The sequence below is a fragment of the Andrographis paniculata genome, unplaced genomic scaffold (genome assembly GCF_009805555.1).
Source record: "Andrographis paniculata isolate CXL003 unplaced genomic scaffold, ASM980555v1 Contig66END, whole genome shotgun sequence".
NCBI classification, from domain to species: domain Eukaryota; kingdom Viridiplantae; phylum Streptophyta; class Magnoliopsida; order Lamiales; family Acanthaceae; genus Andrographis; species Andrographis paniculata.
The window spans coordinates 3,067,114-3,082,357 of record NW_026137602.1 but is presented as its reverse complement, the minus strand read 5'-3'; the positions used below and the strand labels follow the sequence as shown (position 1 = coordinate 3,082,357).

Genomic DNA, 15,244 nt, shown 5'->3' with positions numbered 1-15,244 from the left:
TATGTTGCAATATATATATATATATATATATTTGCTTTATTTATTTGTATCATTTAAAATTATTCTTAATAAACTGATTTTCGTATTGTCATATCTTCTATTTGAATGAAATTTAAATTTATTGATTAAATTAGTCATATTAATAATGTGTATTTTTATTTTTATTTTTTTGTTTTTATTTTTATTATTATTATTATTATTTTGGCCTAAGTTCACCTAAAAGACCCCAATTAAGATTTGTCAATATATGTGAACCAACAAATAAGTGAGATAATAGCTAGCCAAAATATTATATATATATATTGAATATATTTTATTAAGTTATATTTTTTAAAATATTTTAATTGATTTCAAATCAAATATATTTAAATACTTAAACGAATATCATCTTATTATCTTATTTAAAATTCAAGGTCCCTCCAAAACTCTACAGCCATTTGAAATGCCAAACTATTTCTATTTCTATTATTATTATTATTATTATTCGAAATTTCATTTAACAAATTTGTAGCATTACGTATGGCCTAAGACATTGTAAAATGTTGCTGCAAATTTGTATATGTAATAAATGTACTGTCTGTACAAATTGCACAAGTGGATCAAACTTTTATTAACTAAGGATATGTTTTATTTATTTATTTATTTTTCATACCATGTTAGTATATATAATTTTAAATATATATATATATATATTTGTATTAAAAATTTGAGATTTAAAATAATTAAAAGTGTATCCAATTATATGACCTATAATTTTATTTTATTTTTTATTTTTTTTTATGTATATAGACTTAGGTTGCAATAGTGTAGTGAGAAGCAGTATTCTTCATTACCTTTTCCCTTTTCCCGTGAGTTATTTAAATGCAATAAAACCACATTAATATTGAAGGCATTTATATAAATTATAGTCTGATTATATACGAATGATTAAATTATTTATTTAAAATATATTTAATCTAGTGTATAAAGACTCTTGATTAATAGTAACGGATAGTTTTTATTTTACTTTGTAAATATCAAATTTCAGAAGATAAAAATACACCATCATATGAAAATTAATATTATAAAGAATTATTTTAAATATTATAGATATTCAAAATAATTATATAAACTTATATGCAATTTGATTTTGTTTATTTTGTATTTATATTTATTTTGAATAAAACATATGTATTTTTTTTTATGAAAAATTATACTTCCATTATTAAAAAATACGATCATAATTTTCATCATGAGATTGCTTAATAAATATATAGGGACATATGTTTATTTGTGGGGGGTAGTTTCGTATATTATTTTTAAATATTAAACTTTAAAAGTACATTTAAAAATAATAAAAAATTATCAAAATACTTTCAAACTACGTTTACAATTGTAGTTAGTTATGGGGAATGGAAAATGGGCTATGAGCCTCATGTCTACAAATAAATCTTCTATATTGGATGTACTTGATTTTTTTATGTTAGAGACGTAAATTTATATTGATAACATAAAATATATATATATATATATTTTATATTAAATTATTAATTTTTTATAGTTGAATAAATATATATTTTATATTTTTATATTAATATATATATATTGTATTTTTTAAAAATATTATTGAGATGGAATCGTTCCACTTAAACATATTAAATGAACAAACTCATAATATTAATATAACATTGTCAACCTTCAATATATATAAGAAACACAAAATATTAAAAATCAATAATAAATATAATACAAGTGTGGAAAAAATTTATGTTATTTTTAATAAAAAAATTTCGACAAATTATATTTAATTTGAATTTAAAGCGGGTTATATTATCTAAATGTGTCATTTGATTCTTTTTTCCGGGTCGATTTGTTTTTCAACTTAGATTTAAATGGCTTCTTTGATCCGAAAGGATTTGATCTTCGATTTGAATTTGCCGGATATTGGAGGGCTTTGGTCTTTATCCGAGTAATTTTGATCATCAGTTTTGACTTTGGATTTGATGTCTCTTTTGGACAATCCGAAGGAATTTGGTATTTGGTTTCGCTTTGCCGGACTTTGGTCTACGTGTGAGCGATTTGATCGTCAATTTTGAATTTTATGTCTTCTTTGGACGATCAAAAGCTTTTATCTTTGTGGAGATGACTTTAGTACTCCAGTTTGGTTTTTCCATACTTTAGAGGGTTCTGGTTTCCGTGCAGGCGATTTGATCGTCGATTTTGAATTTTATTTCTTCTTTGGATGATCCGAAGTTTTGATCTTTTTGGAGATAGCTTTGGTACTCCAGTTTGGTTTGCCATATTTTGGAGAGCTTTGGTCTCCGTGCAGACGATTTGATTGTCGACTTTGGATTTGAGACGATCCGATGCTTTGATCTTTAGTTTAGCTTTGTCGGCTTTTAGAGAACTTTGGTATCTATGTGGGCAATTTGACTGTCGGCTTTGGATTTGATGTCTTTTTTTGACTATCCGAAGCTTTGATTTTTTGTTTGACTTTGCTAGCTTTTGGAGAGCTTTGGTATCCATATGGGCAATTTGATCGTTGACTTTGGATTTGATGTCTTCTTTGGACGATCTGAAACCTTGATTTGAGGAAGTGGATTTGGCACTTCATAACACTTTTGGCAGCGTGTCTATTTGACTTTTGGATCGAAGAAGACCTAGTTGATGCTTTTAACGACGAACACCTTGAAGCTTTTGGATAAACTTTGGAGGCTCTTCATTGACTTTGACGGATTCAACGGCTTTCGGAACTTTGATCATCCCTCCGGCTTGGGCATACGACGAAGAATGTTAACTCTATCAATTCGTCAACCAATATTGAATTATTTGTTCAAATTAGTGACTTTCAATGAATAATACTTCGAAGGATACGAAGAACAATTAAGAACATTGCAGAGAGTCGAGAGAGACTTAGCCTTGCGCGAGTCTTCAAATGAACTTCGGTGTGTCAAATGAACTGGCCATGACTCCTATTTATAGGTAAGGGGTGTCCTTGGCTTCCTTTTTTAATGATGTCCGCGTCCTAATTGGCCAACATAAACATTTTATAATCTTTCATTTTTCATCAGATGTTTTCCATTTTTAAAAGGATTTGATTGTGCGCATTCTCTTTTCGCCAAGATCATTATATCATTTCATTTTTCAAAAGATATTAATTAAATACTTTATTTATTAATGAAATTAATTAATTTTGCTGTCAAATTTATTATAGCTCTATTTATGCACGTAATATTTGCACGATATCTTCCATTTTAAGCCGATTTTGCATTAATGATTGATATTTATTGTAAAAAATTAACATATGTGTATAATTAAATATCACATATTTATTATATCAGAATTTTATTTTCTTCTGTATATGATATTCAATTTAATTTAGACATTTAATTTTTAATACCTATAATAAATATAATAGACAACATATTATAATAATTTACATAACACATACTATTATTAATTTTAGCATATAATATACATTCACAAAGCACAACGTAAAATATGAATTATCAGATTGTGTGCTTTGAAATCATGTGTTGTGTGACTACTTCTTAATATGTTGAGTAGCCCTAAATAGCACACAATAGCTTAAAAAGAATAAACTGAAACCTTTATTTTTTATTTTATACTTATACTAAAAATATATTTTATATTTAAAATATTATATCAAATAATTATACATATTCAAAATTTTTACTATTCAAACTTAAAAATAAATTTTATATTCAAAATATTACACCAAATAATTACACAAGTTCATAAATTTTACTATTTAAAATTCAAATCCAATAGTCAAATCCTAAACAAACACACTACCATTTTCTTTTATTTTTTTTTATTATTAGTTATTTAAAAATATAAAAACCTAGCAAAACAAAAAAAAAATTAATTACTATTATTATTTTCTTTGGAATTTGATTTTATTAGTATTTTTTAAAGAAATTGTACAATCATCTTATTATTGTTAAAATTATAGTATTATTTTCTTCTATAAAATATTAAATTTAAATTATTATTCAAAAAATATATATATATTTATGAGTGAGTTTTTTTAATCTAAATTATTATTCAAATAAAAAAAATACATTTATGGATTCATTTTCGAGTTGAGTTTTGAATTTTAAATAGACCAGCAATTTCGGATTGATTTGAACCCATAACCAAATAAAAACAATACCAAACCTTAACTATTAACTTATGCCTATATTTTGTACATAAATTTATTTGTTAATATATTTATAAAATTATTATTTTAAATAAATTTAATTTATCAATCAAGTTGGGTTAGACACAATCCAAATTTTTTTAAACTTATTTTTCTAGGCTCAAATATTATTTTTCGTATCGGATTCGGATCAAATTTTCGGACTATGTTTATTTTTGTTAGTTCTAATTTTAAATAGTGAAAAAATTAAAGTCATATAAATAAATATAAATATAATATTTATAATATAAAAAACAAAAATAAATATATTGGTTTTTATTTTTATTTTTTAAATTGAACTTAGTTAATATAATGAATAATTTTTTAGCTGGAATTTATCTCAATATTATGTATTGAATAATTTATCTATTAATAAAGGTATAAGTAATGGATTTAATTTATTCAATCGGATTATTTATTTCATATGTATATAGTTGTAATATATATTATTGTACTAATAATACCAAGTAATTTAAATTGTAAGCACCGCATTTAATCAGGGGTACTTTCGGTATTTCACACCTCACCAAACCACCCTTCGTATCACCTCCGCCGCCTGCACTGACCTTCAGTTCCTACAATTACCATTATACCCTCACCCTCCAACGCGGAAACCAACGTACAACAGCCCATTGCGAGCATAACGTACAACAGTCTAAGGCATCAATCAAGAGACCTCTGAGAGGTTCGTCTCCAGAGGATTCAATGTAACTGCGATCTCGGCCGTTCATCTGGGTGACCGAATCTAGGAATCCAATCCGACGGTCAGAATGAGTTGAGCCCCAGAGGAAGGTATTGCGCATATATAGCTATAATTGCCACTCTTTTCGTACTGGAAAATCTGCAGGCCATTGCAAGGGGTCTTTGTTTTCGCCACAGGAGGACCCATTTTTGTCGTCTCTGGGTATTTATTCCCGATCCTTGCTCGTTTGCGCGTGGATTTTTCGGATAAACTGTGAGGTATTTTTGTTCTTGTTGTGATTTGAATTCGTTTTGTTGGTGCATTGGTCGTTAGGGTTTATTTTTTGGGGGGAAATGATTTATCCGAACTTTATGTATGATTTGATGGCGTTTTTCATTTGAAGTTGGGTTAATTGATTTGCCTATTTGTAATTTTTTCCCTCGGTAATGTGATGCGTGCGTGTATCGATGGTGATGTGTTGAGATGTTGGGGAGAGTTGCTTGTTTGACAGTGAAACGTTGAATTGTTGGAAGATTGTGGCTATAAATGAACATGCTTTTTGTCTTATCTTCCAGGCAATAAATTCGTCTCTATTTTATCCTCTCGGGCACTCCATGTTGATATATATGTATGTATGTAAATGTATACGTGTTTTGTTATAAAATGTGGACAGAAAGTTTTCACGTTTGGAATTTTCTTGGTTTATAAATATCTTTTCACATCACATGGTGCTATTTCTATGATGGATTGAAGTTTTTTTGGGTTTGATTACTTGTCTTTAGATTGTGTTGATGTTGTTTTGGATTTGTGGAATGTAAAATGGATATTGAATATGAGGAAATAGAAAAGTGCATTTGTAGATAGATAAATTGCATAACACGTCTTTAGTTCTGGATGAAAAGATAAGATCAAATTTGCCATAAAATGTTTTGAAAATTGGATTTGAATTGGAGTTGGCTTGATGTTTGCATTACCATAGTGCTAATTGTTTTAATTGGCCATGAAAAACAAATGCTTCGTTTCACATATGATTCAATTTCTTTCGGATTTATGTCACCAATTGGTTCATCCGTCTCGGAAACTCTGAAAAACTTACAATTCTTGCTTTATTGCAAGTTGAAAAACAGAAACTTTGGATTTGCATCATAATATTAGGTTATCTGGTAATGCAACTCCATTAGAGTGAGGGATGCCAGTAAAGCTTGTTGTGATTGAAGTTATAAGCTATTATGGTTACGATTTTTTACAGTTGGTTGAGTGTTGAAGCATCCCATTAAGTGTGTTTGTTTAGAGGATTGGATTTCGAGTTGAGATTCGAATAGTAAAAATTTTGAATTGAAATAGTTGTATGATATGATATAAATAGGTGTTGATGTGATGTTTTGAATGTAAAATTGATTTTTAGTATAATATATAAAATGAGAAATAGGTATTTGATTTAATATTTTTTGGGGAAAATCCCCCAAACAAACAGAACTGAATTTTTTTGTTTGGTAAAGTGGTCCTAGCTTACTGATTGTTTTTACTTTCTATGCAGACTCCTTGTAGGCTGACATGGCGCACACATTTCTTCAACCGACCAATTTTTCATCTTCAGTAGGTTTGATATATGGACAGTTGAAGGGATCTAATCAAGCGAAAAAGCTGCCACAACAGGCAGAGATGGGACACACTTTACATACACAAACCAATTTGCCTTCGTCGGTTTGTTTATATAATAGGAATTTGAAGGGATCTAATAGAACAAAGAAGGCAGCTTCTATGTTATGCAGCACACAATCAGGTCCGATAAGGCTTACAAGTTTCTCTGGATTGCGTCAAGCGAATGCCTTGGACATGAGAGGCTGTTGGGCTGAGCAGACACTCCAATCGAAGATCACAGCAACAACCAGCTATATTAATCCAAAAAGAAAGCAGCGTATGGCTCCACGAGCCATGTTTGAACGCTTCACAGAGAAAGCAATAAAAGTCATTATGCTTTCACAAGAAGAAGCAAGACGACTCGGTCACAATTTTGTTGGAACCGAGCAGATCTTATTGGGGCTTATTGGCGAGGGCACAGGAATTGCTGCCAAGGTTCTTAAGTCGTTAGGCCTAAATTTGAAAGATGCTCGTGTAGAAGTGGAAAAAATCATTGGAAGGGGTACTGGTTTTGTTGCGGTGGAAATACCTTTTACTCCTCGTGCAAAGCGTGTTTTAGAGCTCGCACTCGATGAAGCCCGCGCCATTGGTATTTGATTCTTTATTTCTTTGTGGTTCTCATATTGTTTTTTAAATCAGCATTTGTATGATTTTGCACTTTCTCTCTTGTCATACCTGTAGCTATGCCGTCTAATATTACACTTTACCTCTGGTTGTGACATTGTTGCATTTTGCACCAAATGCTGATAAAAACTGCTTTGAAATTAGAAAATGACATCTTTTTACTTATTTAGGTCATAGTTACATTGGAACTGAGCATTTGTTGCTGGGATTGCTCCGTGAGGGTGAAGGTGTGGCTTCCCGAGTCTTTGAGAATTTAGGTGCTGACCCTGATAATATTAGGACTCAGGTATGCATTGTAACTTTTTCATTTTTTGTCATTATCCAGTTTCTAGTTGCCGGATGAGTGATGATGCATTTTGAAAACAGGTTATTAGGATGGTGGGAGAGAGTGCAGAGACAGTTACTAGTGTTGGGGGAGTTGGTGGAGCCTCGGGAAATAAAATGCCTACGTTAGAGGAATATGGTACTAATTTAACAAAGTTAGCTGAAGAGGTGTGCTTCTATGAATTCTCAATTGTATTCGTTTATGTATTATTTATTATTATTACGTTGGATTTGAATGGATGGTTTGTAATCTAGGGTAAACTAGATCCTGTTGTCGGAAGGCAGGATCAAGTGGAGCGAGTTACTCAAATTTTGGGTAGACGAACAAAAAATAATCCTTGCCTCATTGGAGAACCTGGTGTCGGGAAAACAGCTATTGCAGAAGGGCTCGCGCAGAGAATAGCCAGCGGTAATGTCCCCGAGACTATTGAGGGTAAAAAGGTAAATTAGTGCTGACGACAGTCATTCAAATTGTGCAAAACTTGTTCATTGATAACCCTAAGAAGGAGTTGAGAATGGACTTTTACAAAGAGATTGTGAAAGTAAAATAAATCTGCTGGGGGCATTTTAATAATATTTCTTAGGATCATTTTAGGTTATCACTCTGGATATGGGTCTTCTTGTTTCTGGAACAAAGTATCGCGGCGAATTTGAAGAAAGATTGAAAAAGCTGATGGAGGAGATTAGACAGAATGATGATATTATACTCTTCATCGACGAGGTGCACACTTTGATTGGAGCTGGAGCTGCTGAAGGCGCAATCGATGCTGCAAACATCTTGAAGCCTGCATTAGCGAGAGGAGAACTTCAGGTTAGTCGAAAGCATCGTAGCGGTGTTCAAACAACGATTATTACACTTTTCATAGCTTACTATTGTCTATCTTATCGCCTTTGCCGCACATTGTTCAAATGACCTGTTAAATATTTGTCTTTTACCATTAATGTTGTCGAAGGGTCAGTTTCATTTCAACTATGTTTTATCGACTGTGTAATGCCTTAATGCAGTGTATTGGAGCCACTACTCTAGATGAATACAGAAAGCATGTCGAGAAGGATCCTGCTCTCGAAAGAAGGTTTCAGCCCGTTAGGGTTCCTGAGCCTACAGTAGACGAAGCCATTCAGATTCTTCGAGGGCTACGTGAACGCTACGAGATCCATCACAAGCTTCATTACACTGACGAATCGTTAGTCGCTGCAGCACAATTGTCCCACCAGTATATCAGGTGCGTAAATGTAGTCTACACGAGCATTTCTTATGCGTCGTTTAAATCCTGAAGAATTTAAATAAACTATCTTTGCTTTTTCCAGTGACCGATTTCTGCCAGACAAAGCAATCGACTTGATCGACGAGGCTGGTTCCCGAGTCCGACTTCGTCATGCAAAGGTAGAACTTTTGCGGCGCATTACAACTTTACGGAGACTTTTTGTTGCTGCTTATCGATAGCAATGCCGTTATTACATTTTGCAGCTTCCCGAGGAAGCCCGAGAGCTCGAGAAAGAACTCAGACAGATAACAAAGGACAAGAACGAAGCCGTCCGGAGCCAGGACTTCGAGAAGGTATGCCGTATCTATTGAATTACGATTTCGGACTCGAAATTTGACGCGTATAATAAAATATTCTAGGCCGGAGAGCTTCGCGACACGGAAATGGATCTTAAGGTTAAAATATCGGCTCTTATAGAAAAAAATAAGGAGATGAGCAAGGCAGAAAGCGAGTCCGGCGATGCGGGTCCGATCGTAACCGAAGTCGACATTCAGCACATCGTTTCGCTTTGGACGGGCATCCCCGTCGAGAAAGTCTCGGCTGACGAATCCGATCGATTGCTCAAGATGGAGGAGACCCTCCACACGAGGGTCATCGGGCAGGACGAGGCCGTAAAAGCAATCAGTCGTTCCATCCGCCGCGCTCGCGTCGGGCTCAAGAATCCCGTCCGCCCCATCGCGAGCTTCATCTTCTCCGGCCCGACTGGCGTCGGGAAATCCGAACTGGCGAAGGCGTTGGCGTCGTACTACTTCGGGTCGGAGGAAGCCATGATCCGTCTCGACATGAGCGAGTACATGGAGCGGCACACGGTCGCAAAGCTCATTGGGTCCCCGCCCGGTTACGTCGGGTACACCGACGGCGGGCAGCTCACCGAGGCTGTCCGTCGACGACCTTACACCGTCGTCCTCTTCGACGAAATCGAAAAGGCGCACCCCGACGTCTTCAACATGATGCTCCAGATCCTCGAAGACGGCCGGCTGACCGACAGCAAGGGCCGAACCGTCGACTTCAAGAACACGCTCATCATTATGACGTCGAACGTCGGGAGTAATGTGATCGAGAAGGGCGGGCGCCGCATTGGTTTCGATCTCGATTACGACGAGAAGGACTCGAGTTATAACCGGATCAAGAGCCTGGTGACCGAAGAGCTCAAACAGTATTTCCGGCCCGAATTCCTCAACCGATTGGATGACATGATCGTCTTCCGGCAGCTGTCGAAGATCGAGGTCAAAGAGATTGCCGATATTATGCTGAAGGAGGTTCGATCGAGGCTGATGGAGAAAGAAATCGACATGCAGGTGACGGATCGGTTTCGGGATCGGGTCGTCGACGAGGGGTATAATCCGAGCTACGGAGCTCGGCCGCTGAGACGAGCGATCATGAGGCTGCTCGAGGATAGCATGGCGGAGAAGATGCTTGCGCAGGACATCAAGGAGGGTGATTCGGTTATTGTCGACGTCGATTCTGACGGGAATGTCGTCGTCTTGAACGGGAACGGAAATGGATCCGTTCCCGAACCGAACCCCGACGTCGTGTTGGTGTAGTTTTCGGGTAATTTCTTCGATCTTTATTGGCTATGCGATTGTTCGTGGGCTGCTCGGCTCTATCGACGGCGGCGGCGGCGGTGGCGGTTTCTGTCCGTAGATGGGTTTTATTTAAACAGGTAACATGCTTTTTTTAACTTAGCTTCTACAATTTGATGAATTCTTGCTTGTCTTTTTTTTTTATTATTATTTATTTATTTAAGTAAGATTATATTTTATTGAGGCATTGTTTTGTAAGTTTTAATTGCTTATAAGTTTGCTTTTATTTTACACCACAACATACCTATGCCTGTTTATTGTTTACGAGGCATGTTTCTTTACATAATCTTTTTTCTAAATTTTACTATTTGAACTCTGACTGTTAAAAAAAAAATTCTCTCACAAAATATTTTATCAAATATTATTTTAATGCGAAATTCAAATCAAATTTTCTCAAATTCTAACAAAAAAAAAAAAAATGCACTGGCAATTACTATGTCAAAAGGGAGAGGATTGTGTAATTCAAGTCAATTGAAGCCATTTAGCTATTATAATAATTTCTCTGTCCACTTAAAAAAATAATAGTATTTTAATTATAGTGGGCAGTTAAAAGTAGTGAAATGATATTTTTGCACTTATTTTTTAATATAAAAATAATTATGTGATGTAAAGTAAAAAAGTTTGTGAAATAAATTGAATATTTAATAAAATATTTACTTTGTAGTTGGAAGAATTTGGTTGGGTTTGTTTATTTAAACAGCTCTAATATAAAATTTAATTAGAAATTAATAAAAATATAGTAAAGTGGGTAGAAAATTAACAATTTTTTTTTTAAAATAATAGTAATAAAATTATGAATTGAAAAAATATTTTATTACAAAGACTATGGAAAAAAAAAAAAAAAAAACTAACATAATTAACTTATGGTGTGTTTGTTTGAGGGTTTGGATTTTGAGTTGAGATTTGAATAATAAAAATTTTGAATTTGAATAGTTGCATGATGTGATATAAGCAGGTGTTGATGTGATGTTTTGAATGTAAAATTGATTTTTAGTATAATATAAAAAAATAAAAAATAGGTATTTGATTTGATATTTTTTGGGGGAAAAAAATAAGATAAATAGTGAAAATCCAAACAAATCCCTCAAACAAACACACCCTAAGAGGAAGATTATATATTTATAAATAATAGTTGAGATTAGATAGAAATAAAAATTCAAAATAATTGCAATACATATATATATATATATATATCATAATGCAAGAATAATGCTTCCTACTTGCCTCAGCCTCTCTATATATATATATATATATATATCATAATGCAAGAATAATGCTTCCTACTTGCCTCAGCCTCTCTATATAAAGATGCCTATCTGCTATATATATATATATGCTCTCATATTCTGTTCATTTCTTTACTTTTTTTTTTCCATTAATTATTTAATAAGTTTAGAATTATGTTCTATTCATTTTGCTATTTATTTATTTTTATTTTATTTTATTTTATTTTATTTTTTTTATGTAAGAACATATTCCTCATCCCAATCAAGAGAGGTAGTTGTTTTTTTAATGGATTAATAAATAATATTACCTCCGATCCACCTATCATGTCCATATTGTCGTTTATGTCCGTCCATATCCCATGTCACTTTTTTTTTAAAAAATAATTATACATTTTAATCTCATATTAAATTTTCTAATTTATTTTTTTTTAATTTTAATTAAACTAATTAGTTATCTTAACCTTAATCTATAATTATTTATATTATAGGATAATTATTTTCACTAATACATTTATAATTATCTACTAATTATATTTATCCTAAATTTTTTCGTATCTACGGTGACAGACATCCAACGTGGGACGAAGGGAGTAGTATTTTATTGGGCAATAAAATATGTGAGATAGTTTAACATTTTAAAGTACAAATAAATTAATAAGAGAAAGGTCTTTATAATTTGAGTAAAAGTACGAGTATTTTGGTATTTGTATAAAAGTACTTTACTATATTCTTAAAAAAAAAAAAAAAATTGAATGAAACAAACGAAAATTATAAAAATGGTACTTTAAATTAAAACAAAAAATTATATATATATATTTTTAATAAAAAATATTAGTGTATGTCAAAATTATAGTATTAGTTTTTTTTTTTTTTTTTTGGTTTTTTTTTGTTTTTATGTGTGATAAAAAGTTATTCATAGTTTATAGTGTAACTATTACATTATCGAATAATAACTATTTTACTGCTATTTTCTTTTACATATCTTATTTTTTTTAATCAATTCTAATTAAAATTTTGATAATATCATCACTTTACTCTTTATTTACTCTAATTTTATATTTACATATCATTATTTATTAATTTCCATGTCCATGCAAACTCACATAATTTTTCAAAAATAAAATATCAAACCAAAATTTCAAAATATTATTGTATTGGTACGGAGGGAGTATTATTTTGGAATATGATTGTGATTTTTATTTTATTTTTTATATTATATTAAATGTATATTTTATAAGAAAAATTATATCTTTTTATTAAAAACACAATAATTACATAGGTAAATAATATAAACAAAATTTAAAAAAAAAAAAAACATAGACATAGCATCCCTAAAATTGACATTTGCCAAGAATAAGAAAGGAATAATAGAGAGTTGAGGTGTATTTTGATTCCATCTCCAATGTTTTGTTTATTTTTGTTATGTTCTTTTTAAAAGCATTTTTCTAAATATTTTTGAAATAAATAAATAAATAATAACAAAAATATTTTTTAATTCAAATTGAATACTTGTACATTTGATGTCATATTTTTAAAATACAATAAAATTTTTAAAAAGTAATACTTACTCGGTCCTGATTTTTTTATGTCATATTGTACGGGCATTGATATTAATAAATAATAATATTATACTCCCTCCGTCCAAGCTAAAAGTATATAATTACTTTTGGCGCGGAGATTAAGGAATATTAGTATTTTAATTACAGTGGGTAGGTAGAAGTAGTAAAATGACATTTCTGCCCTTACTTTTTTGGTATAAAAGTAATGATGTGATGTAAAGTAGGGATATTTGTGGAAAAAAATGGGGTATTTAATGAAATGGGTACTTTGTAATTGGACGTCCCAAAATAGAAATATGTATACTTTCTGATTGGACGGAAGGAGTATTATATAAATAAAAATATTATAGCAAACTTATTAAGAAATTAAAAAATAATAGAGTAAGAAGAAAAAATAATGACAAAGTGATTATTTTTTTTTTTTGTTAAAGTAGATATAATAAATTGTAAGTTGATAAAATTATTTATTATAAATAAATTATACATAAACATAAAAAGAAAAAGAAAATAATAGCGTAAGTATCCTGGATAGAGTACCTTAAATAAAAATGCATACTTCACTTATGTTCTGTTTACTCGTAAGATTTTACTCATAATTTTATTATTTCAATTTTATTTTTTCTCCAAAAATATCAAATCAGATACTTAATTTTTACTTATTTTATTGCACTAAAATTTAATTTTATGTTCAAAACATCACATCAATACATATTTGTATCACATCAAACAACTATTTTAATTTAAAATTTTACTATTCAAAATCAAAACCTCTCAGGAAACACATATGTTTTAATATTACTTAAAAGAAAATTGTTACTAAAAATTATAATATACTCTTTCTGTTCATTAAATCTATTTTTTTTTTATTTCATTTGTTTATTAAATTTATCTGATTACTAAATAAAAAATTCAATATTTAACTATTATCATCCTTTTAATATTTATTTATAACATTATTATTATTATTATTATTATTATTATTATTATTATTATTATTATTATGTATTATTTGCTTTTTCTTTTCTTCATTCTCTTTAAAATTCTATAAATACATTCAACTATATTCATACTTTTATAATTTCTTTTACTAAAGAATTCATCTTCTTAATTCTCATGTCGATCCCAAATAAATTTAAAATTATCCGACCAAAAAAAAAATGTAAGAATAAAAATCTAACAAAAATACATTCAACATCATTTTCAATAATAATTTTATAACTCTTCGTACCACCCAATAAAAAAAACTACAACTATAAAATTTTAAGATAATAATAATAATAATAATAATAATAATAAAAGAATTTATTCGAGAATGGAATCCTATACATTAGGCATATACGAAAAAAGTGGTCTTAGTTGAATTTCCACCCCTACTCCGCGTGTTTTTTTTTTTTTTTTTTTTTTTTTTTTAAAAAATTGACATAAAATAATGATTTGATATAATACTTGTATATGAAATAAATATTAAATATAATATTTTAAAATAAAAATTAAGAGGAAAAAAAAAATATTATACTCCCTCAATCTCATTTTAATTGACATTTTTTTCATTTATATGTCTTACTTTAATCCATACTTTTTTCTTTTAGTAAATTTATCAATATTTAATATACTTAACATATATAAATTGATTTAGTTAAATTTTTAACACGTTATATATAGGATCCACAAAAAACTCTTTTATTTTTACTTTTTTCTTATTTAATTATATTTTTAACTTTGTACATGTAGAATCTATTTAAAATCCCTCTTTTTTTTTTATTTTCTCAACAAACAAATATTTTTATATTTTTTATATTTATTTTTTTTAAAAAAAATAGTTTATATTAATTATAAATAAATAAAAATATTTTTTATTCAATTTTATTATATACTCCCTCCGTCCAGCTATAAAGTACTCATTTTTTTTTTGGGATGTTCAATTACAAAGTAACCATTTCATTAAATACACTACATTTTTTCACAAATATCCTTACTTTACATCACATCAATACTTTTATACCAAAAAGTAAGGGCAAAAATGTCATTACACTACTTTTACCTACCCACTGTAATTAAAATATTATTATTTCTTAAAATTCGCGCTAAAAGTAAATGTATATTTCTTGCTTAGACGGAGAAAGTATATTTTTTTGTTTTACAAAATGATATTCGTAT

General features: G+C 30.0%; 1 protein-coding gene across 2 annotated transcripts; it reads left to right on the top strand.

Annotated features, from left to right (window-relative positions):
- Nucleotides 1-5,000: 5,000 nt before the first annotated feature.
- On the top strand, nt 5,001-10,567 carry LOC127263062 (ATP-dependent Clp protease ATP-binding subunit ClpA homolog CD4B, chloroplastic-like). Of its 2 annotated transcripts, none has more exons than XM_051291997.1 (10): nt 5,001-5,143; nt 6,403-7,095; nt 7,301-7,416; nt 7,497-7,622; nt 7,710-7,895; nt 8,050-8,265; nt 8,460-8,677; nt 8,763-8,838; nt 8,923-9,012; nt 9,079-10,567. In XM_051291997.1, the coding sequence occupies exons 2-10, from the start codon at nt 6,420-6,422 to the stop codon at nt 10,261-10,263; spliced, it is 2,889 nt and encodes a 962-aa protein (XP_051147954.1). In that variant the 5' UTR covers nt 5,001-5,143; nt 6,403-6,419; the 3' UTR covers nt 10,264-10,567. The 2 variants fall into 2 exon arrangements, with proteins under 2 accessions (XP_051147954.1, XP_051147955.1); XM_051291998.1 differs by having other exon boundaries at nt 5,019-5,087.
- The last annotated feature ends 4,677 nt before the right edge of the window (nt 10,568-15,244 follow it).